The sequence below is a fragment of the Diceros bicornis genome, chromosome 2 (assembly GCF_020826845.1).
Source record: "Diceros bicornis minor isolate mBicDic1 chromosome 2, mDicBic1.mat.cur, whole genome shotgun sequence".
NCBI classification, from domain to species: domain Eukaryota; kingdom Metazoa; phylum Chordata; class Mammalia; order Perissodactyla; family Rhinocerotidae; genus Diceros; species Diceros bicornis.
In genome coordinates, this window is record NC_080741.1 from 93,678,150 (window position 1) to 93,703,324 (window position 25,175).

At 44.3% G+C, this 25,175-nt stretch overlaps 1 protein-coding gene and 1 long non-coding RNA gene across 4 annotated transcripts in view; both read left to right on the forward strand.

Moving 5' to 3' along the window:
• Window positions 1-10,620: 10,620 nt before the first annotated feature.
• The window catches only part of LOC131420831 (ral guanine nucleotide dissociation stimulator-like), a 159,617-nt gene continuing 145,062 nt past the window's right edge, over window positions 10,621-25,175 (forward strand). The window contains exons 1-4 of one of the 3 annotated variants that reach the window (XM_058567141.1): window positions 10,621-10,806; window positions 11,577-11,792; window positions 12,163-12,265; window positions 12,792-12,859. In XM_058567141.1, coding sequence (XP_058423124.1) covers window positions 10,660-10,806; window positions 11,577-11,792; window positions 12,163-12,252 — 453 coding nt within the window. In that variant the 5' untranslated portion in view covers window positions 10,621-10,659 and the 3' untranslated portion in view covers window positions 12,253-12,265; window positions 12,792-12,859. Of the gene's footprint in view, window positions 10,807-11,576; window positions 11,793-12,162; window positions 12,266-12,791; window positions 12,860-25,175 lie in introns of those variants that run through there. The other 2 variants (XM_058567131.1, XR_009223695.1) reach the window with 2 other exon arrangements.
• Window positions 13,286-14,492, forward strand: LOC131420862 (uncharacterized). Its single transcript, XR_009223701.1, has 3 exons — window positions 13,286-13,452; window positions 13,945-13,977; window positions 14,338-14,492. It is a non-coding gene; the product is annotated as an uncharacterized LOC131420862 (long non-coding RNA).

Sequence of the window (25,175 nt, forward strand, 5' to 3'; positions counted from 1 at the left end):
TGTGGCTGGTCAGCAGCAGCACCTGGGAAACGGTCAGAGACGTAAATTCTCGGGTCCGCCATCCTGCTGGATCACAAACTCTGGGATGGGCTCAGCATTCTGTGCTGTAGAGGACCTCCACATGGTTCTAATGCACACTGGAGTTCGAGAACCACTGTCTTAGGAGAAGCCAGTCCTAGGTACAACATAGGGTTAGCAAGGATTCCTCTCTCACGAGGGCTTCTCCTGAGGCCCCATGGCCAAAATGAGGATTCTCCTTTATGACCATAGGAAGAACTATCACCTCAAACTCCAGGCAGCCTTCTTCAGGAATTTTTCCAATATGACCAGGAGCTCTGAAATTTGGGTTCAAAAAAGAAAAAACATAAAAGATTGGTTCAACATTCAAGAAATTTTCCTGCTTCAGATTGAGGGTGGAGAAGTAGCTGAAATAGAGAAATTTTTCCCAGAACACTGATCTCTCATTTCCTGATGGAAACCACTGAGTTCCTTCAGTGGAACTAAACAATGACCAGGAAGGTTATGGTTAGTCTGATGAGTTAGAGAAGAAAGAAGCACAAAGATAAAGAAAATAAAACAAAACAGGAGAGAGGGAGAGTAAGGAAAGGAGATAGAAACAGCGACCATCAGTCAGAGGTAGTGAGAGGAGGGGGAAAGGAATAGAAGATGCAGAGGGAGAGAAGCAGGTGCTGAAGGATGTAAATTATGTTAAAAATTTAATATGTTAACACCTTAAGGGGCAGTTGGGGCGAGTCTTCTATGAATAGAGTCTATCGATCCCAACTGACTCTGTTCGCGGAAGACTCACCCTAAACTGTTCAGAGAAAATTGAGAACAAGGGAGTGCTACAGAGGGATAAGTTTGGGAGGGTCGGGGTGGAGGGGGGCCAGGTGGAGACATGTGTGTGCACCTTGATAGCTGTTTCGCGCCATAGCAATTCGCGCCATAAAATGTAACTGTCTGAATGTTTTGAATTAACCAATCATGTAAAACCGCGCCAACCTTTTCCCGCTTTATGCTCCCAAATCCTATAAAAGAACTTGCCCCCTAAGGCTCGGGGTCGACCCCTCTGTCTCCTGCGAGGGACACGAGTCGACCCAGAGCTCCGTTCAATAAACCTCTTGCGTTTGCATCAAGTTCGGTCTTCTGTGTCTGTGGCCCGCGTCATCCCGAGACCTGGTGAGTTGGGATTTCCCTCCCCTTCCCCTTGGGAATCCAACAGTGCCACTCCGTAGGAAACACACCTGTTGATACTGTGCACGTGTGGCTTTCATAGAAAGGTGTAAGGTTTCTAAAAAGCAAAGAAAATAAAAACAAATCCATCCAATTTAGTAATTTGTCCTAAATTTAATTGATCAGGTCTGATCACTCTGATGTCTTCCTTCTCCTTTATTTCATCCATGTCTCAAATTCTATGTCCTGCCCTTGTCTAAGGCTTCAGAAACATACGACAATTCAAATTCTCACAAGGTGAACTGTTTAAATCATTTCAACTTCTTCTTTCCTTGCCCTTCTGCACAAAATAGATGCCCTACAATGTTAAATTACCTTTCAGTGCCTTTCAAAAAAACTTTTAAAAAGTTGATTCTTAAAAGTACAGTTTTAGATTTACAGATAATTGAACAGAGAGTACATAGCGTTCCATACACACACCGCACTGCCCCTCTCCTCTCTCCCAAGCCCCATGTCCCCTATTATTAACACTTTGCATTAGTGTGATACATTTGTTATAATGAATGAACAATATTGATACGTTGTTATGAACTACAGTCCCTAGTTTGAGTGTCACTCTTTGTGTTGTATAGTTCCATGGGTTTTGACACACATATAGTGACATGTAAGCAATATTACGTACAGAACAGTCTCACTACCCTAAAAATCCTCTGAGCATCAGATTAGCTGTTAATGGCTTTTTAAAATATTAACAGTTGTCAGAATAACGTAAATTTTTACAATGAAAAATGTTCCACAGGTGCTAAGTTTTGTTAGTCTCACTATTATGATCACTATTAGAAATAATGAAAAAAATGAATCCCTATATAAATAGCAAAAATCATAGAATTTGAAAGATAAAAAAGATCTTGAAGATGAGGAAACCCCATATTCTTGAAGACCCTGCCCTCCAGTCTCTCAGCTTTCTGTGTCATTTATCTGCCAAATGCACTGAGGAGAAAGAAAGAAATCGATAAAGAAAAGCAAAGCAAAAAACAAATTTTGGTTCTAAGTAGTCCTCTTGAGCCCAATTTAATCAAACATGGATTCTTTTTTATTGCCTATTTGCATCAGGAACATAATTACTAGCTGGAGCCTAATTTGAGAATATTCATTATGAATGAAAGCTGTCATATCTAAGAACAGAATGGAGTTCACTGAGGCTTTATTCTTGGGACATTTGTCGGATTAAGTCAGGACACACTGCGAGAGTGATAAATAAGTTCTGTATATTTTTCTTCTCCAAGACCATGGATTTCAGCCACACTTTATACCCTTGTACTTTGCAACAATGAAAAACAATTAAACAATGACCTTGAATATTTTGCCCTCAGATTCATTAGTCTTTAAAATATAAATTGAGCAATTTAAATGTAGATGACTGAAAGACTATGGAGATTTCTAGAATGTCACATTAGGTCCTTTAGAAGTGAAGAATTGACTCTATAAAACATTTCTACTCCTTGTCATACCTTGACAATAGTGTTACTGTGACTCTGTTTTAAAGAGGATAATGGCGGGCTGTACTTTAATTTACATGTTTTTAAGTACATGTACTTAATATTTCTCAGTCTCCTGAAAACTTTATCATTAAACTCAAACTTCATTTAAACCACCAGACCTATTTGATGAAGGCAACTTGAACATTTACTTGCAAACTCCTCAGAAAATTACTAATTTAACCTTACTTTGGATGATCCATTCTAGAACTCAAACTGGATTTGAGTCCGTCAAAACGGCTCATAGCTCTGTGTTTGTACATTTATCTGGGAAGATATCAACCAAGGGTAATTGTTCTTCCCAGATGCTTTTGTGGGAGATCAAGATTTGGCCATCCTAAAATATATCTCTTTACCTTGATTGTTTTCTCTGAGGGACATTTGTCCTCCCCCACTAACTGCCTAAAGAATTTGACATGGTAGCTCCTTCCCGGAACAGATCTATCATGAAGGCTGTAAAGATAATGTAGGATAAATGTTACAATAGAAAAGGCACCAACAATCCCATCTTATCAGAAGTTCTGTCTCTCTGGCCACATTCTCTGGATGGCCCTGGGAGGAGTTGCCAGACAATCATTTACATTTATAAGGGAAATCTCCATTTGTAAATGTATCGCCCTCTCTATTTTGGGAAGATGGGGGGATGGCCTCATTTCTAGAGGCTTATCAATGTGGAAGGTGAGGCCTTAAATCTGCATAATAACCTTACTCTTGTTTACTGTGCTTTAGTGATAATCTCCTGTAACTGACTCCCCCCACCCCCAACATCCTCCTTTGTTGTTGGCTGAACATGGTATTTAAGCTATTGTGTTGAGAAACGCAGTGTCCCTGCTTTCTCCCATGTATACATGTTATTAAACTTAGTATTATTTTCTCCTGCTAACCTGTCTTGTTAATTATTTGGCCAGCCATAAGAACCTTAAGGAAAAGGGCAGAGGGAGATTCTCCCTCTTCCCCGACACTTTCTTTACCTCAAACAGCAATACTTCCAAAGTTTTAATGAAAACGTGACCAATTTGGTGAAAACCAAGTGACTTGTTTGTTTTAGCATGCCAATGAGATTAAGAAAATAAGTATTTTAATTATTGTTATTGATTATAAAAATCAGAAGAAAACAAACTTCTTTGTCCAAAGACATTTCTGCAAGTGAAATTGTCTAAAAAACTGACAGCTCGCCTCCTCTTTTTTTTTTTTTTATTGATATTTTAATGGTTTCTAACATTGTGAAATTTTGGGTTGTACATTTTTGTTTGTCCATCACCCCATATATGACTCCCTTCACCCCTTGTGCCCACCCCCCACCCCCACTTCCCAGGTAACCACAGTCCAGTTTTCTCTGTCCATGTGTTGGTTTATATTCCACATATGAGTGAGATCATACAGTGTTTGTCTTTCTCTTTCTGGCTTATTTCACTTAACATAATACGCTCCAGGCCCATCCATGTTGTTGCAAATGGGACGATTTTGTCTTTTTTTATGGCTGAGTAGTATTCCATTGTATATATATACCACATTTTCTTAATCCAATCGTCAGTCGAGGGACACTTAGGTTGCTTCCACTTCTTGGCTATGGTGAATAATGCTGCAATGAACATAGGGGTGCATAAGCCTCTTTGGATTGTTGATTTCAGGTGCGTTGGATAGATTCCCAGTAGTGGGATGGCTGGATCATAGGGCATCTCTATTTTTAATTCTTTGAGGAATCTCCATACCGTTTTCCATAGAGGCTGCACCAATTTGCATTCCCACCAGCTGTGTATGAGGGTTCCTGTTTCTCCACATCCTCTCCAACATTTGTTGTTTTTTGTCTTGGTGATTATAGCCATTCTAACGGGCGTGAGGTGGTATCTTAGTGTTGTTTTGATTTGCATTTCCCTGATGATTAGTGATGTTGAGCATCTTTTCATGTGCCTATTGGCCATCTGTATATCTTCCTTGGAGAAGTGTCTGTTCATTTCCTCTGCCCATTTTTTGATCGGGTTGTTTGTTTTTTTTTTTGTTCAATTGTGTGAGTTCTTTATATATTATGGAGATCAACCCCTTGTCAGATGTATGTTTTGCAAATATTCTCTCCCAGCTGGTTGGTTGTTTGTTCATCTTGATTCTGGTTTCATTTGTCTTATAAAAGCTCTTTAGTCTGATAAAGTCCCACTTGTTTTTCTTTAGTTTCCCTAGTCTGGGTAGGCATGTCATCCGAAAAGATTCCTTTAAAATCAATGTCAAATAGTGTGTTGCCTATATTTTCTTCTATGAGTTTTATAGTTTCAGGTCTCACCTTCAGGTCTTTGATCCATTTTGAGTTAATTTTTGTGAATGGCGATAGCACATGGTCCACTTTCATTCTTTTGCATGTGGCTGTCCAGTTTTCCCAACACCATTTATTGAAGAGACTTTCCTTTCTCCATTGCATGTTCTTAGCACCTTTGTCGAAAATTAGCTGTCCGTATATGTGTGGTTTTATTTCTGGGCTTTCAATTCTGTTCCATTGATCTGTGTGTCTGTTTTTGTACCAGTACCATGCTGTTTTGATTACTATTGCTTTGTAGTATGTTTTGAAGTCAGGAATTGTGATGCCTCCTGCTTTGTTCTTTTTCTTTAGGATTTCTTTAGCTATTCGGGGTCTTTTGTTGCCCCATATAAATTTTAGTATTCTTTTTTCTATTTCTGTGAAGAATGTCATTGGGATTCTGATTGGGATTGCATTGAATCTGTAGATTGCTTTAGGAAATATAGACATTTTAACTATGTTTATTCTTCCAATCCACGTGCATGGGATATCTTTCCATTTCTTTACGTCCTCGTGGATTTCCCTCAATAATGTCTTGTAGTTCTCATTGTATAGGTCCTTCACCTCCTTGGTAAGATTTATTCCTAGGTATTTTATTCTTTTTGATGCAATTGTAAATGGTATTATCTTTTTGAGCTCTCTTTCTGTTAGTTCATTATTAGCATATAGAAATGCAACTGATTTTTGTAGATTGATTTTGTACCCTGCAACTTTGCTGTAGTTGTTGATTGTTTCTAACAGTTTTCCAACAGATTCTTTAGGGTTTTCTATATATACAATCATGTCATCTGCAAATAGTGAGAGTTTCACTTCTTCGTTACCTATTTGGATTCCTTTTATTCCTTTTTCTTGCCTAATTGCTCTGGCCAAAACCTCCAGTACTATGTTGAACAGGAGTGGTGAGAGTGGACAGCCCTGCCTCGTTCCTGTTCTCAGAGGAATGGCTTTCAGTCTTTCCCCGTTGAGTATGATGTTAGCTGTGGGTTTGTCATATATGGCCTTTATTATGTTGAGGTACTTTCCTTCTATTCCCATTTTATTGAGAGTTTTTATCATAAATGGATGTTGTATCTTGTCAAATGCCTTCTCTGCGTCTATTGAGACGATCATGTGGTTTTTATTCTTTGTTTTGTTGATGTGATGTATCACGTTGATTGATTTGCGGATGTTGAACCATCCCTGCGTCTCTGGTATAAATCCCACTTGATCATGGTGTATGATCTTTTTAATATATTGTTGTATTCGGTTTGCCAATATTTTGTTGAGGATTTTTGCATCAATGTTCATCAGCGATATTGGCCTGTAATTTTCTTTCTTTGTATTGTCTTTGTCTGGTTTCGGTATCAGGGTGATGTTGGCCTCATAGAATGATTCAGGAAGTGTTCCATCTTCCTCTACTTTTTGGAATAGTTTGAGGAGGATGGGTATTAAATCTTCTTTGAATGTTTGGTAAAATTCACTGGAGAAGCCATCTGGTCCTGGACTTTTATTTTTTGGGAGGTTTTTGATTACTATTTCAATCTCTTTACTTGTGATTGGTCTATTCAGATTCTCCATTTCTTCTTGGTTCAATTTTGGGAGGTTGTATAAGTCTAAGAATTTATCCATTTCTTCTAGATTGTCCAATTTGTTGGCATATAATTTCTCATAGTATTCTCTTATAATCCTCTGTATTTCCATGGTATCCGTTGTAATTTCTCCTCTTTCATTTCTAATTTTATTTACTTGAGCCTTTTCTCTTTTTTTCTTAGTTAGCCTGGCTAAGGGTTTGTCTATTTTGTTTATCTTCTCGAAGAACCAACTCTTTGTTTCATTAATCCTTTCTACTGTTTTTTTGGTCTCAATATCATTTATTTCTGCTCTGATTTTTATTATTTCTCTCCTTCTGCTGGCTTTGGGCTTTGTTTGTTCTTCTTTTTGTAGTTCTGTTAGGTGTAATTTAAGGTTGCCTATTAGGGCTTTTTCTTGTTTGTTAAGGTGGGCTTGTATCGCTATGAGTTTCTCTCTCAGGACCGCTTTTGCTGCGTCCCATATGGTTTGATATGGCATGTTATCATTTTCGTTTGTTTCCAGATAGTTTTTGATTTCTCCTTTAATTTCATCAATGATCCATTGGTTGTTCAGTAGCATGTTGTTTAATCTCCACATTTTTGTCACTTTCCCAGTTTTTTTTTCCTGGTTCATTTCCAGTTTCATAGCCTTATGGTCTGAAAAGATGCTTGTTATGATTTCAATCTTCTTAAATTTATTGAGGCTTGCTTTGTTTCCCAACATATGGTCTATCCTAGATAATGTTCCATGCCCGCTTGAGAAGAATGTGTAGTCAGCTGTTTTTGGGTGGAGTGCTCTGTATATGTCTACTAGGTCCATCTCGTCCAGTTTTTCATTTAAGTCTAATATTTCTTTATTAACTTTTTGTCTGGATGATCTATCCATTGCTGTAAGTGGGGTGTTAAGATCCCCTACTATTATTGTGTTGTTGTTGATTTCTCCTTTTAGGTTTGTTAATAGTTGTTTTATGTACATTGGTGCTCCTATGTTGGGTGCATATATATTTATAAGTGATATGTCTTCTTGATGGAGTGTCCCTTTTATCATTATATATTTCCCTTCTTTGTCTTTCTTAACCTGTTTTATCTTGAAGTCTACTTTGTCTGATATGAGTATGGCAACACCTGCTTTCTTTTGTTTGCCATTAGCTTGGAGTATTGTCTTCCATCCTTTCACTCTGAGCCTGTGCTTGTCTTTAGTGCTAAGATGTGTTTCCTGAAGGCAGCATATTGTTGGGTCTTGCTTTTTAATCCATCCTGCCACTCTGTATCTTTTGATTGGAGAGTTCAATCCATTTACATTTAGGGTAATTATTGAAATATGAGGGCTGAATTTTGCTGTTTTGTCACTTATTTTCTGGTTCTTTTGCATTTCCTTTGTTTCTTGTCCCATTTGTTTTGGACTGCCAATTCAGTTTGGTTGTTCTGTCTTATGATTCTTCTAGTTTTCTCTTTGTTTATCATATGTGGTTTTAATTTGATTATTTGTTTAGTGGTTACCTTGAGGTTTGGGCAAAAAATCTTGTGTATGAGATAGTCCATTATCTGATAGCCTCCTATTTCCTTATACTAAGTCAATTCAGTCGCTTTCCTCTTCCCCTTCTAAGTTGCTCTTGTTATACCTTATTCTATCTTGTGTTGTGGCTGTGTGTTTACAGTGATGAGGTTAAATTTATTTTTGGTGAATTTCTTCCTTTGATCTTTGAGTTTAGTATTTAAGTGGTTGCTAACCTATTCCGGTAAAGATCTACTATTTCTCTGATTTTGTCTACCTACTTTTCTCCTTACTCCAAGCTTTGTGTTCCCTTTCTCTTCTTGTTTTCAGGCTTGAGGGCCTTCTTGAGTATTTCTTGTAGTGGGGGTCTCATGGCCATGAACTCCCTTAGCTTTTGTTTATCTGGGAGAGTTACTATTTCTCCATCATATTTGAAGGATATTTTTGCTGGATAGAGTATTCTTGGCTGAAAGTTTTTGTCTTTTAGTATTTTGAATATATCATTCCAGTCTCTTCTAGCCTGAAAAGTTTCTGTTGAGAAATCTGCTGAGAGCCTGATGGGAGCTCCTCTGTACGTTATTTTTTGTTTTTGTCTAGCTGCCCTTAATATTGTTTCTTTGTCGTTGACCCTGGCTAGCCTTACCACTAGGTGTCGTGGTGAAGGCCTTTGTCTGTTAATATATATAGGCGTCCTGTTGGCTTCGCTTACTGGTATTTCCTGCTCCTTCCCCAGATTTGGGAAATTTTCAGCTATTATTTCCTTGAATAGGCTCTCTGTTCCTCTTTCCCTCTCCTCTCCCTCAGGAATACCTATAATTCTTATGTTACATTTTCTAATAGAGTCCGATATTTCTCGGAGTCTTTCTTCATTTCTTTTTAGTCTTAGTTCTCTCTCTTCTTCCATCTGGAGTATATCTGTATTCCTATCCTCTAAAGTACTAATTCTTTCCTCCATATTGTCAGCTCTGTTCTTTAAAGATTCCAGATTCTCCTTTATCTCCTCCATTGTGTTCTTCATCTCCATCAGCACTGATAGGTTTTTCTTTATGATTTCAATCTCTTTTGTGAAGAAACTCCTAATCTCATTTAATTGTTTGTCTGTGTTGTCTCGTATTTCGTTGAGTGTTTTTATGATAGCTATTTTGAAATCTCTGTCATTTAGTTTATGGATTTCTGTGTCTTCGGGGTTGATTTCTGGGTGCTTGTCATTTTGTTTCTGGTTTGGTGATTTCATATATTTTTGCATTGTGGTTCCTGTGTTGGTTTTGATTTTCCCCATCCTGGAAGTCTCAGGTTGCAATTTCCACCTGCCGCCACTGTCTGGTGGTAAAGGGCTGTGTAGTCTAAGCCCCCTGCGCTCTGCCCCAGTTTTTCTGCTGCGATCCGCAGTTTTGTTTTGTTTTGTTTTGTTTTTTTTCCCCACTGCGATCCACGGGTCCAGTCCAGTTTGTTCAGGTCTGCCTCGGATCGCTAGATCTGGTCGAGCTGCAGACTCCGGGTTGCGGGGAGGGGGGAGCTCTCTCTTTTGCCCTCTGGGTCCCTGACGTGGGAGGCTTCTCGTTTGCCCCTCTTTATCCGCAGTGAAGGGTAACATGGGGGAGCCCAGGAAAGGCTAGTGCAGGCCAGGACACAACGGTGATCCCACCTGATCAACCCCACACTCCAGGCCCATCATTGTGTGTTTGTGTGTGTCTGTGTGGAGTGGGGAAGGCAGGGTATCTGGGTCAGGCCATTCCTGGGCAGGAGCTGGTTGTTAGGTGTCGGAAACCTGGTGGGTCTGTCACGTTCATACCCCAGATCATGGCTGGCAGCATGAGAAGGTGAGCTCCTCTACTTGTATGTTGTTGAGCCCTAGAGGCTTCATTTCCTTCCCTCCCTGACCAAAGTTCTTTGTCAGGATGCCCTCTGTGCCTGAAGTGAGGAGCAGACTTTCTCTTGGGGGTTGGCCCCAGTGGCAGTGTGCAGGCAGCACCTGATTCCTTCTGGCCCAGCTCCCGGGCAGTCTTTGCAGAACTCCACTCAGGAGGTCATCGAGTAGCTGCCCAATGGTTTCAACTCCATCAACTCACTAGACAAGGCAGAGGTACATGAGGCCACCCACACCATCCAGTGCTTCTCTGAGATGACAGCAGGAGCAGAGGGTCTCCACAATCAGGACCTTGAGATGATGGGGTTGGACCAGAACTAGGGTGGGACCAGTCAAGGGCTGTCTCTTTTTCAAGCTAAAGGGGACGTACATGCAGGTAACCTTGTCTGGTTCAGAGCTGAGCTCCAGTGACCCTCTTTCCCTTGTCTGTTGTGAGTTTAGGAGGCCACTGAGGCAGAGCCAGAGGGTAAGGGGGACTGCAGGCTGGCTATTCCTGGAAGGGAAGTGGGATCTTTCCTGTGTTTAGAAGGACACGTGGAAAGTTAGCTATATGGAAGAACCTTTCTCTTTATCCTGCTCCAGCGCCAGCTGCAGAGCTCCAGCTAGCAGCAGAAGCAGAGCAGTGGGCAGTGGTGGAGGTAGAGCTGGCTCCAGCTCCGTTGACACCACACCCTCTAGCTCTGGAGCCAGCATCCCCTCCACCAGCAGTGTTGGAGCTGGAACAAGGGTCGACATCGGCTTCAGCAAGAATGGGAGCTGCTGAGCTGGAGTCACCTGGACCATCATTTCTAATGGGAAGTCCATCTCCACCTGTGGCTAAGAAGCTTGAGAAGAAACCCAACCTCACGGCCTTCCCTCCTAAGCTGGTGGTGGAGCAGTTGACCGTGATGGATGCGGTGAGCAGCTGGGCTCTCAGGGCGGGGTGGGGTAGGCCTTCCCTCTGCCATCGTTGCCCCAGACCTCATCCAGTCTCCTATGATCTGGGCCCGAATCCTGGCTCCACCCCTTACCAACCATATGACCTGGGCAACTTTCTGAACCCTTAAGCCTTTGCTGTCCACCTGCAGAGTGTAGAGGTGGACACTAACAGGACCTGCTGCACAGAGTGGCTGTGCCGACTCCATGAGGTAGAAGAGATGGAAAGCTGGGTGGGGCCTGGCACATCACTCGTGGAGGGGAACTCACTGTGTGCAGCCAGGTCCCTGGTGGCCCAACAGTCTGCTCAGGAGGCTCAACAGCCTCAGGACTTATTAGACACCTGATGTGTACTCCACTACAAGGGAGACAGACAAGGCCTGTGATTGTAGCTGCCACGGGGGGATGTGCATCAGAATGTGGAGTGGGACCAGAGCGGGGATCAGGGTGTTGGAAGATGCCCCCTTGGGATGAGCCGAGTTGAGCCACCATCTGGAGCTTGGAGTTAGCCAGGACGGGCTGGATGCAAATGTCCCTCTCCCTTCCCTGCCAGTACTGGGTCCTGGGTCATCCTGTGTTGGGTGTCCTCGGTGGACAGAGAAGAAAAGCCAGGGACTCTCACAAGGCTCAGGCCACATCCTGAGCTTCCTGAGCTCCAGCTCTAAACTGTGACCTCTGTGTGGGACTTTTGGGAATGTGGACACAGAGCCGGGGTGTGGCAATGCTGGGTGACACTCCCCCTGTTCCCCAGGAGCTCTTCCGGAAGGTGGTGCCCTCTGAGTGCCTGGGCTCCACCTGGGGCAAGAGGAAAAAGCCCAGCAAAGAGCACCTGGCACCCACCGTCCGGGCCACGATCGACCACTTCAGAAGGGTGGCCAGCCTCGTCGTCACCACCTGCTTCGGGGACCCGAGCATGATGGCCCAGGACAGGGTGAGGGTGGTGGAGCGCTGGATCCAGGTGGCCCAGGTGTGCTGTGGGAGGCCCAGTGAAGCCCTTCTCTGGAGACTTGGGAACTGCCTTCACCTTTATCAGGTCCCAGGATTGAAGTGTGTGATCTAAGCCCCTGCAAATCCCTAGGTCCTTCCTGCAGGGGCCCGCTGACTTTGACTCCAGGTCCCAGTGAGAGGATGCTCATTTCCTACCTGGCTCCCTCCCTGGGGTGAGCTAAAATCCTCCTCCTTGTGAGTGTTACTCTTTGGGTCCTAAACGTGCCCTTCTGGGGATCCCTGAGCATCTGTCTCATCCAGGAGAGGAGATTTAAATAGAAGGGGACTGAAGCTAGAGCAAGCAGGGTTCCAGCGCCCCACCTCACAGCTCATTCTCTTCCCTTCCCCAGGAGTGCAAGATCTTGAAGAACTTCTCCTCGCCCCACACTGTCATCTATGTTCTGAAGAAAACCTTCATATGCCACCTGAAGAACACATGAGGGAAGTTTCCCGGTGGGTAGGCCTTTCTCCATAGGAGGACCAGGGTGAATGGGGGATCTCCCGTATGTCTGCCATTGGCCCCTCAGTCAGCTGGGAACTCCTGGGAGGCAGCAACTGCTTGGAACAGGGCCTGGGCCTCTGTGGTGGGTCTCTAAGTCTCCTGGTGTCCTTAGTGCACCAATTCTGCTTCAGGACTCGGTTTCCCTAAATGCCAGGTACTGGGTTGAGCCACATTGGAGATTTTCAAGTGTTTATAGCAACAGAACTCTATGCCCAGTTGAAACTGAAAGTGGTCAAAAGATAGCTGCTCTGTATAACGGGGGAATGGAGATCCTAGTGACCAACAGGAGAGCCCCCTCCCAGTCCCACGAGACCTTAGCGCTCAGAGGAGCCCAGTGACAGCGCAAGACCTTGGAGGGTGGAGTGGAATGGTACCAGTTGACTCGAGTCAGATGTCCAGTGTCAGAGGCGAGTGGTGCTGGAGAGAAATGCGGTGAGGGGACTATGGCCTCACTGACACTGTCCTCGACCCTGACAGGAGGGCCCCTCCACGTTTGCCCCCCGGAGAGCAACCCCCAGAGAGTGCAGGACAAGCAGCAGCAGCAGCAGTAGGTGAGTGTGCCTGTGGGGGAGGGGCTCTGCCCTGCCAGCTGGAGGCCTCAAATCAAGAGAGGAGGGCCCTTCCTCCTGGTGCCACAGTGTCTGAATCTCCCAGTAGAACTGACCAGAAGGAGGGCCTGGAAGAGCTGGTGCAGGATGAGTGTGTTGTGGGGTGGGCCAGGGACCTCATACCCTGTGATTTGCCAGAAGCTGGCCCTGGGAGTTGAGGAGGAGGAGTGTGGTGTTCTTGGGGTGTAAAGCAAGGAGAAATTGAGGGGAGTCTGCTAAGGGTCCTAGGCTGCTCCCTGTGGGAACCCTGGGGTGGGCCAGGAGGCTGTGGTTGTGGACTTTTCAGGGGAGGGTCTGCGGGGGTCGACTTGAGAGCAAGGGCTCATCCCACCCGCACCCCAATGTCACAGGGTGTCACCCCTATCTTGGCACTTTCCTTGGTGACCTGCTTATGCTGCGTCTGGCGATGGGTGATTATCTCTAGGTGGGTGAACCTGAGGACCAGACAGGAAGGACCAGGATCCTGAGCCTTGGGATGCGAGAGCCCCCGAAATGAGCTCCAAGCTCTCAGCACTTGACACATCTCTCCTGTGAGCCTCGCAGCTGCCCCTGGGATCTGGGCCAGCAGGCCTATCTTAGGGATTAGTGAACAGAGGCTCCACCTGAGACACCCATTCTGGTTCCCCAGGCTGGGGAAGCTCAGAGCTGCCTGATGGCACAGCCACGTGAAGTTTTATCTGAGCTGGACTCAGCCTCTAACTCCCATGCTGCCCTGGGAGGGAGAGAGGGGTCAGCACCCCCCAAGTCAGGCAACACATAAGTTGCTGAGCAGTCCCCTCTGTCGGAGGCCTCAGCCTCCAAATCTGTCATCAGAAAGGGTTGTGCTGCCAGGCCCCTCAACCTCCCCGCCATGTCCTCCTTCTCTGGAGCCCAGAGCCCGGCCTACGTCCAAGTCCTGTTTTCTCTGCATGCTCCGCCCCCTCTGGGGACCTGGCAGTAGTGCAACGTGAGAAGGGGTGGGCATAAGGGGCTAGTCAGGCTATGGCATTCTGTCTGATGGACTCTGGCTGTCTGCCTTCCAGGGGAATGAGATCAACCTTAAGAAAAGGACTGAGGTGAGCAGCTGCGGCACGCCCTGTAGGGGAGGGGAAGGAGGTGGAAATCAGAGACACTCTGGGCAGAACAGTCCCTGGCTCCACCCCCTGTATCTTACATTGAGTGGAAGAGTTCGATAACAGAGAAGTGGGAGACCCATCCAATTGACGGCTGGGTTGAGGGGAGGATGGCATCAAGGAAAACTTCCTGGAGGAGGGGCTGATTATTCCCATTCTGAGAACTGGTACAGCCTGGATGGAACTGGAGGGAAGGAGGGTTGCCAGGACTGGTCCCCTGCACCACTCCTCACCCCCCACAGGGCCCCTGAAGCATCCCCCACCCAGGCCCTGTCTGCATCATCCCCTTCCCTCTGGCCCCAGGAATACCGAGTCATGAGGGAGATGCTGCTGCTCCCCGTGGCTGCAAAGAATTACAACCAGAGCCGGAGGAGTGATTTGGGTCCTGATTCCAGGACATGGAGCTGCTCAACGAGAATGATAGTTGAGGCTGCGCAGGAGTTGAGTGAGGGCAGGGGTGGACTCTCCATGTTGGCCAGTCCAGAGAGCCTGTCTCCATGGCCCCCTGCTCAGCCCCAGGCCTTATTGCTTGGCGACCCTGGGACACCCAGACTCCAGCTGCTGGGCAGGCAGTGGGGGGGCACCTGAGGTGTGGCTCCTGGTAGGCTCAGAGGTGCCTCTCTGCCCTGTAGCTACAGCCTCTCCTGCCTGCTGGAGCCCCAGACCTAGTTGGCCAGCAGAATATTCAAGGCCAAGAAGAACCGGCCATCATCAAGTTCAGGGGTGAGAGAGTGCCTGGGCCAGGGTGACTGACTCCTAGGGGTTCAGTAAAGCTTTGAGCTAAGTGTGTCCTTGGGGAGTCCAATAGCTGGCACTGGGATCCCAGCTCCACTATTGAGCAGTCCTGTGACTGGGGTGACTCTCTCCAGCTTCCTGAGACTCCGTTTCCTCCTCTGTGAAATAGGTGATACTAAATGATCCCTCCCGTGGCAGGGACAAATGGGGTACTGGTGGCTGACAGCACTGAGCACAGGGTCTGCAGCACCCAGTTCAGTGGGGACAGGGTGGGGGGCCATGATTCTGAGGGAGGCCCCCCAAGATAACCCGACTCTTCTACTCAGCCCTCAGGCCCCAATACCGAGCCCCGTACCAGTGGCAAATCACAGCCCCATTCTCAGCAGCGGGGACACAGCTGGGATGCTTTCGATGCACTGGGCCAGCTCCTCCCACCTGACAGGAAGGGGAGCATTGTAAGCTGATTCCTGGGGTCCCCTGAAGCCCAAGAGAGAGGGGACGACCCCTTCTCAGCTCCCTGACATCCCCCAGCACCTATGCACCCATTGGGGAGGGACAGTAGTTATTTGTTGTAAATAATAAATGCCATGTTTGAATATTATATTAAAGTCCTCTTCCCTTTACAGCCTGGAAGTTGTGGTGTGGTTCTGTCGCTTTCTGTAGGCATGTAAGGGAGACACAGAATCTCACATTTCTCCTTGAATCAAGAACTCTTCCCGGTCATCAGCTTATTGTATGTGGGAGAAGGGAGAAAGGCCAGCCCCTTCCCTGGCTAGTGGGGACACTCCCAAGTCCCCCTAACACCGAGGACCAGTTCATTTCAGTATCATTCAGCTCCTCCAGGAGCAGACATGGCCCACCACCCGTTCTCCTGAGATTTAAAGGTTGAAGGTACTTTCACAGGCAGAGAAACAACCACTGAAATGTGGGTGACTTTAAAACAGCAGTAGCCAGGACCATGTTGTGCCACAGGCAGGGGCTGCCTTTCTAATTCTGGAGGAAGAGGGAATGTTTTCTGCTTCTCTTGTTGAGGTTTCTTTTGACCAAATTTTAGGAACTTGTTGTTTTCTAGTTCAATCTCTGGGATTACATCAGCTCTAAGTGGGGAAAACAAGGGAAAAAGATCAAAACATTCACGTGGAGAGGACAAGGCCCGAGGAAGTTCATTTGCAGATGGACTAAAGGCAGGCAGGACTTTCCCTCCTGAGGCCCCTCTAGGGGCTCCCGGTTCACCCCTGACCTAGATTTGAATCCTGCTGTGATCCCTGTCCAGGACTCTGAATTCCTTTTCCTGCTTGATTTGTATCCAGGAGGAAAGATTTGTGATGCAGCTTTTAAGGCTACTGTTGGGCCTTGTTACATAAACATTACTGCTCCCTGTGAACTAGCATTCTCAGCACCCCTGCCTTCCTTATGCCATTCCCTTTAGGACAGAATTTCCCTAGAAGGCCCCCAGCCTCCTCCCTGGCTTGGCCTGAGGGATCCCGAGTGAGCTCTGCTTTGCCAGGATAAGGGACCATAATCCTGGCCAGTCAGTGACCCCACATTGTCCCTTGCTGTCCAAGGTGACTTCTGAGCCCGTGTCCTTCTGAGGTCCATGGTCTTGGACAATCCTCCAGTTTACACACTCAGTGTTGGTGTTCCAAACTTGTCCAAATGTGGCAATTGGGCCCGAGCCCTTAAAGTGTGTCACTCCTGGGTGTCTGTGTTTTTTCCCCCAGTCTTGTGCTGTGGTTACATTACAACCACCTGCTGGGGTGTGAACCCTGTTTGGAGCTTTGAAAGATCAGGTATGACAGGGGTTGGGGGGGGTCCAGCAGGGAATGCCACGGAACTGATGATCCATGGACGTGCATGAACACAGCCTTACCAATTAAAATACTGAAATGCTTCCCATCTGGAGGTGAATAGACACTGCTCTGAGCTCACACCGAGAACCCACCCCGTGACTAGCAGCTTTCAAAGGGTTACCAAGTGGCATTTTGAACCTCTTCCCTTGGGAACACCCTGTAAGACAAGGGCCAGATGAATCGCTTGGCACTTGTGAGCTATCCCCTCCTTTCTGATGGCTGCAAGTGTCACCCAGACACACAGGCTGGACTCTGCCAGGGATGCCTTCTCAGGACAGCCAGAAGCTGAGGATGAATCCTGGTTCCCGGCATCCCAGGCTCTTCCTGACATGGCACAGCCACCCAGGAAAGTGATTTGGTAATGGAAAGACTGGGAAGGCCGTACTTTTCCTCCAAAGAGAAAGAGAAGTGCAACAGTGAAAGCTTGATCCCTCAAATAGACAATTAAATCCCAACAAGCAGTGGGTTCTTGTCAGATTACTGACGCTGAAAAGGCCTCTTTTGATAATAGCACAAGCCCCCAACTGCCATGTCCATCTTTACGAATCAAATTTCTAACACATGTGGATCTAAAATACTGAGGGAAATCTGGTATTTCCTTAGATGCAACTCTGAATTAGCATGCAACAAAGAACATAAAAATGGAGACCTAGAAGTAAATATCTAATTTGAGAACATAGACATCAAAGAGCTTTTGATATAGTATTTTGGAATCTATTGGAATATTAGACAAAACGAATAATCCACTTTAAGTAGGTTTTACTGTAACTGTGAGGGGAAAAACTGAATCATCCCGTGACGTTGATAACTCGCTGTTGACTTGAAAGTAAAAATAAATAATGTGCATAGTAAAGGAAAATGAGAGAACAGCATGAAAAAGGAAGATCCTTCTCTCCTCACCTGAAACTCAAACTCTAACCTCAGAAAGAAACTGCTGTCTATATTTTCTATGTCACGCAGCAGAGTTTAATAAAAGAAACGTATTGGTATGTTTTAAAGTTTCAAGAGCTCAAAGCCAGAAAAAATTAGGGACGCTGCCAAGAGACCTCACTGAGGTGCCTACTCCATTTCATCTGCAGTCAGGACATCCTTCTTGGCCCCTCACTTTCTCTGCCTTGCTAGCAAGTCTGTCCACCATCAGTGCTATCACCAGTCTCTCTCCTGTGCTCTTCACTGCCCTGTCCTCCTTCCTGATACCTTCCTCAGTCGCCAGAAATTGTTGGCAGTGGTGCTGTGGAATGCTCAGATCAGCTCCTGGAATCACCTCTGCCAAATCTGAAGACCGGCAGGTGTGGGCATGGGACCTGGAGTGCAGACCACCTGCGAGCACACCTGGCAGGGATTCACCTGTGTGACTAGGTGCAAGTTTTTGCAACGCTTTGGCAAGATTGAAAGGACTTACCAGTTGTCCTGCACTGCTGCAGGCCTGGAGTCCTTGCAGTCTCTCGGGCTAGCAGACCTGGTGGGGCTGGTCCAAAGGGTCCTCCCAGAGACACGTCACCGCCAGGATGGGATGGGATTCTAGTACTCGGCCTCTTGAATATGTCACTGGACATCCTCAAAGGGATGAAGATGCTTAAACCAGGCTTTGGTTTGGACTGGTTCCCACAGTTACACTGCTTCTTCTGTGAAGATGTGACTATCATCCTTCTTTTCCTCTTACCCTACAAAAATAAATCATGAATTGGGTCAAATGATAAAGGAAGCCTGCCTTTTTAGGACAATTATCCTGGCTGTTTTGTACTTCCACCCTCCCTCTATCCTCTGGGGATAGATCTGACTTGTGTCCTGGGATGTCATCAGGCAGATTTGCATCAAGAACACTCAAGGCTACTCCAGATCATTTCTCCTCCCCCAACCTGTTAACACCCCTGCTTGTTTGAGTGTGTTTCTATTCTCTTCTTGTCCTTGTCACTCTCAACCGCACAAGTCCTGACACTCTCTCAGGACAGTCAGTCCCCAAACCTTTACTAAATCCCAAATCCTACCATTTCTGTGTTTTCTGACTACTCATTTTCTTAATCTATTGACCACTTGGTGTTCATAGAAGTTAAATCAATAGTGACATTATCAACCACCCCCTGTTAAGGACTTACTCCCATATCCCAGATGTTCACATAATCCAAACAGTTATGGTCAAAAGTAAATAGTTCAGAAAACATATTCACTCACCATAAATTCCCAATCTCTAATACTTTTTATTCAAACACTCATACAGTAGATACCTGTCCCTTAAGATCAGAAGTAATGTCAGATCACCGATCCTCACCTTAAGTTCCTCCTACACCTATCAATCCTGGATTCCATGGACTATGATCTCAATAGTTTCCTTGGAATAATAAAAAATTCCTTACCACTCATTTATGTTGTAAACCTCCAAACCCAGAAGATCCCGATTATCTGCCATGCCATAGCTACTGCTGGTCTTATAACAAGAGGAGGAAAAAGCACGAAACATTATCTTTTGATACCATTGTAAAAACAAAACCATCTGCATCAACTGGGAAGCACACATAATGCCTGAAAATTTTGTTCTCTTTTTTTTTGTTGGGTCAATAACAGAAAGAAAAATCAATTAAAAAATGGGCAATGGATCAGAATAGACTTTTTCCAATGAAGACATACGAGGGGCCAATAGGTGTATGAAAAGATGTTCGGCATCACTAATCAGGGAATGCAAATCAAAACCACAATGAGCTATCACTTCACACCTGTTAAGATGGCGATTATCAAAAAAACTAAAGATGGCAAATGTTGGTGAGGATGTGGAGAAAAGGAACCCTTGTGGGAACGTAAACTAGTACAGCCATTATGGAAAACAGTATGGAGGTTCCTCCAAAAATGAAAACTAGCATATGATCCAGCAATCCCACTTCTAGTATATACCCACAGGAATTGAAATCAGGGTCTCAACGAGGTACCTGCACTCTAATGTTCATTGCAGCTAATTCACAATAGCCAAGACACGGAAGTAACCTAAATGTTACTGATGGATGAATGGAGAAGAAATGAAATATTAGTCAACCTTGAAAAAAGAAGGAATTTCTGCCATTTTTGACAACATGGATGGACCTGGAAGACATTATGTTAAGTGAAATAAGGCAGACAGAGAAAGGCAAATACTCACTTATATGTGGAATCTAAAATAGTCAAACTCATAGAAGCAGAGGTTAGAATGGTGGTTACCAGAGGCTGTGGGGGTGGAGAAATGGGGAGCTGATGGTCAAAGGATACAACATTTCAGTTATCAAGATAAATAAGTTCTGGAGATGTAGGACAAGCATAGTGCCTACAGCTGACAAGACTGTATTGCATACGTCACATTTGTTAATAGAGTAGATATTAAGAGTTCTTACCACAGAATAATAGTAATAAAGGAGGTGAGAGAAAACTTTGGGAGGTGATGGATATGTTTGTGGCCTTGATGGTGGTGACAGTCTCAAGGGTGTATACTTATCTCCAAATTCATCAAGATGTATATGGAAAAGTATGACATAATCATTGATTCCTCTGCACCTTGAAATACACCATGTCCTCATCACAAGAGAAAAAAATTTGTAACTATGTGTGCGGACGGATGTTAACGGGACTTATTGTGGTGATCATTTCAACATATATACAAACAATGAATCATTATGTTGTACCCCTGAAACTAATATAATGTTGTACATCAACATTACCTCAATAAAAACAATATAACAGAGAAAACCATTTGGATATTGTAAATGAGTTCAGTGAATCCCTGAAACTGCCCCATTCCCATATGAGAGTTACTGGAAGCAGAGAGGATGAAGTAAAATGGAAGAAAGTTGTACAAAACAGTAGTCAAATTAAAATCATTTAAGTTGCTATGAGCTCCTTTTGGCAAAGTTCTGTGAGCACTGATCTTTCACATTTTCCTGGAAAAGCATACTTTCAGATCCAAGCCATAATAGTTTCATCATTTGCTCTAATAAGACAATTTCAACTTAATAAATAAAACCAAAAGCATCCCTTATGTATGAATAAAGTTAGTGAACTTTACAGAGAAAAGAGCATATTTGCACAATCTCAATAAAGGAAACAGAAGAACTGTATGATGATCGATTCTCATTCAAGCTTATCTTTGAAAGCCAGTAAAACCAGGTTCTCTTTTCAAGGATGTGTGTAGAGCTGTCAGCCTTGGAAGACAGAAATAGTGACCTCCTCGGGAACAAAGGGCAGTCTTGCTTACTGCCCAGTATAATAGAAATAACACCCCTCCCTGGGGCAAAGGTCAGCAGACTTCCCGCCCATTATCAAAGATTTGAGTTCCTTAAGCTCTGAGTTCCTGCAAACCTCTGCATGTCACCTGGCCCACTGTGTATCATCCTGTAGGAAGTGGGATTTAGTGAACCAGTGCAAATGCTGATACTCTGGCCACTGCTATTGCTGTGACATTAAGTCCTTTGTCTCTGACCCATGGATCTCATGTCTTTGCCAACATCTATAAGACCATGGTAGGCTGACTTATTAGCTTGCAGGTAAGGTAAAAATATCAGACCTTCCACAGTTCCTGACAAGCGCTTTAAGTAACTAGTAGTCTTAGGAACAGAGAGTTACCCAGAACAATATGCATGGATGGTCTTCATACAAGACTTCATGCAACCAAAACTTTAATAAGTCTCTCTGACCTCTTTTATTTCTACCCCAATTAGAAGGAGAGGCACCAAGCTATTACAGACCTAGGGCTTGTGCAAGCCACCTGGAGACCTAGTGACCAGAAACTTCCCATGGGGACCAAAGACAGATGGGCATATTTCCAAAATGGACACCTATGCCTCCCTATCATCCAAAAGACAGTACATTATCTTAATTTATGGTGATTTGATTCATTAAAATCTTGTGATGGGCCAAAGATACACTTCTAAGAGGAGTGAGGCACATCGCAGTTGTAAGTAGATTAACAGATTTGGTGAATATCAAACTCTAAACTAAACTTAGTGTTCTAATCAATTATAAGGTACAACAAATTTAATTAGGTCAATTAAGTGTTATTTAATGATATGCCTGATTATTACTCTGCAATAATGATCAAGAAGCTCATATAAATAACTATAATTGGTCTTACTTTAAAATATGATAGTCAAGACTGTTTGAGATAAGCTGGAGTGAAGGAAGGGGAGAAATAGACAGCTGCTCTGAAGCCACTCTCAAGACAGCTGGATCTACATGTAACCCAGGAGATCGAGGCAGATGGCTGTGTGCCTAGATCCTCCCTGAATTGTGGTTCTCAGGGATGTCACGGGGCTGAAGCAGCTTCCTGAATCATGTTTACACGTCCATGTGTACAATACCACTGACCATGAGGATGAAACACCATTCAATCATCCCTTACACCCCTCTAATTTACAATTAGATTTCAAAATCATTGTATCATTACATGATAATTTATTCCTCAAACGTGTAGGATGCCGAGCTAAAAGAAAATCAAATTTCAATGGCTTATTTTCTTTGAAGGACCAAGATGTTCTTTCACACTTGGAATCCGGATTAGAGGATAAATCCAAGTCAATGGAAACAACTTAAGAAATGGACAGAGGAATATTTCATTCCTATATACACAGTTTTCACTGTGGCAAAAACAGAGTTACATTTTAAAAGAATTAGAATTTTTTGAAATTTTATAGATATTAAAGACATTGTTTTGCTTATATTCCCTTTAGTTTACCAAATGAAACTCACTCTTTAATGGCCATTTCTAGCATTGAGTGCTAATAGCAGCAGCTTTTTAAAATTCTTATTTTTCCCAGGTCAAAGATCAAGGGCAGAGGTCATCAAGAGGTCAAGTATAATCTACCTACGGATGTGGCAGGTTTAACTATGGATGTTCAAGCCAGACATTGCCAGCAGAACAAAAACTCTTCACCCATAGTTGAGTTTTTAATAGTAATCACAAAGACTTAAGAATATCAAAGGAAATTCTGGTTTTTTTTTTTTTGTTTTTTTTTTTTTGTGAGAAGGACCAGCCCTGAACTAACATCCAATGTCAATCCCCACCTTTTTTGCTGAGGAAGACCGGCTCTGGGTTAACATCCGTGCCCATCCTCCTGTACTTTATATGGGACACTGACACAGCATGGCTTAACAAGCAGTGCATCGGTGTGCACCTGGGATACGAACCAGCAAACCCCGGGCCGCTGCAGCGGAGTGCGCGCACTTAACCACTTGCACCACCGGGCAGGCCCTCAAAGGAAATTTTTTATTAAGAACCAAAGTTATAGATTCCTATCTTGTGTTCAATACTTTGAATTTTTGACCCAAATCATATATATCGATTGGACCATGTTCAATTCTATGATCTTTGGAAGATTCAGCCTACAGCTGAAGAGAAACAGATATGACATCAATATCTTATCCTCTCTGAAGTCCAACTGAGATCCCCTGGTGTCAGAAGTTTTTAAGACAAGAAAAAGTCATCCTTCTGAACAGAGAGAGTAGAGGCTATTCAAACGTTCAACTTTAAATTGTTAACATGACTTGTTAGAATGTGATGGAACGAGCATAATACCTTCTAAGTTTCAAGATTTTTCTCCAGAATACTGAGATGGATGACCTTGAAGGCCAGTTTCCCCATAAATGTATTTATTCAGTGATAAAATTAATTTCCCTATAAAATAATTCCCATAAAAATGTTAAAAATATGTCATAGTCTCTCACTAAAGGGAAACAAAGCAAACTGAGCAGTTGAATAGCAGTGCAATAAATTCTATACAAGGATCTTAATGCAGCGTTATGTATAATAGTGAAACTGGATGTAATCCCATTTCTATCAAAGAAGAAGTAAACAGATTATGGTATTCCTGTTCTTTGGAATACCTCTAAAACATCTAAAATGGTAAGTTAGAATGATGTGCACTGATAACGGGAGACGTCTATGATTTATGGTTTAGGAAACAGCAAATTGCAAAACGATGTAGTTATGTAATTTATGTTAAAGAACTTTATGTGTATTTATAAATACATAGGAAATGTCCAGAAGAGTAAACCCCACCCTGTTAACAACAGTTCCCTCTGAGTAGGGGAGTGAGTTTTCAGGGAAGAGGATGAAAGTGGAGGGTTTCACTTTATATAGATCTGTGTAATTTGACATTTTTAACAGTATGTATTTCTTTCATAATTAGAAAAATGAGTGATGTGGCCATTTTGTGCAGGGCAACAGTATTCTATTCACCAGGCTCTGTGCTGTATGTTACTGCACAGCACGGACTGTGCTGTGAGGAGCACATTGCTCCAGAGGAGCAATGAACACAAAGAAGACATAACACCCGCAAAAAGTCAGTGGAGTATTTCTACATAACAAACCTTCCAGGCGAGTGACGGTCAATATCCACTGCTCCAGCTCTCGCAATAAACCTAGAACCTTCCCAGGATAAGCCAGATGACCACGCCCAACTAGTCCACTCCCTGCCCTGGGCCTGTTTGTGCAAGGTGACTGCCATCAAGCAGATAATGGACTCAGGATGGGGTGTATGCCTTTGGGGAGGCTGGCAGAGAGGCATGAACTGGAGCACACCTGAGAGGCCGAGTTCCAAGTGGAGATTCAAAATGTACCAAGAAATTTTGTGAAGTGAAGGAAGCTACTCGACCTCTCTGAGCCTCAGTTTCCCCCCCCTGTGAAATGGGGATCACAGGTCTACTTCACAGAGCTGTTGGGGAAGATACATAAAAGTGCCTGTGACAGCCAGTGTCCACATTATTAACAAAGTCATATCCGACTTCAGAATAATCGATGAAAAGAATAATGTTAATGAGACCAAAGATGAGATGCCCAGCTTCGTAAGCAGCATGAGAATGAGAGGAGTTCTGACTAAGCAGGGTTCTTCACAGCTCCACTGGAGAGAACGAACACGGGCTACACCAGGATAAGTCGCTGTTTTACAGTGACCCGTGTAGTGAGGGTGGGTCCCTAAAAACACTGCGAAATACAGTTACATACAGTGGCTCCTAGGAAACAACTACAAAGCAATCAACACAGCAGAGAGGAATGGGAAAGGGGCAAGCAGGGGAGGGTCATAGCCACAAAATCTGATGGAAGACACTGAACCACAACGAGTGCCCAGCTTTGTCAACAGCTGCTGTGGTTGCACCAGGAGATCAAACGTCTGAGAAAGCCATTGTGGGGACTGCTGGGAGCACAGTGGTCACTGCAGCCACACCCCAACAGCAGTGCATCGGAGCACACACACCCCGAAAATTTCCTCTCCATTAATTCTTGTTTTAAGATGATGAATATCCTCATGTTACAATGTCTCCTTCCAACCCTTGTGATCGAATGTTGTCAGAACCCCCTGAAGAAGGCACAGGCCAGAGTAGGATGGAACGCTGGGCGCTGGGGGAGCAGCGCTGCACCTGACCACACGGACTATCATCTGGGCCTATTGAACACGAGAGAAGAATCCGAGGATGTGGTCTAATGAGAATTCCCTGTCTTGCCACATTCAGAGACACCATAGAGTTTCTCGTCCAGTCTTTACAAAAATGTTAGAGAATTCATGTTTCATTTATTCATAAAGAGGCAAATTCTTGACAAAGTGA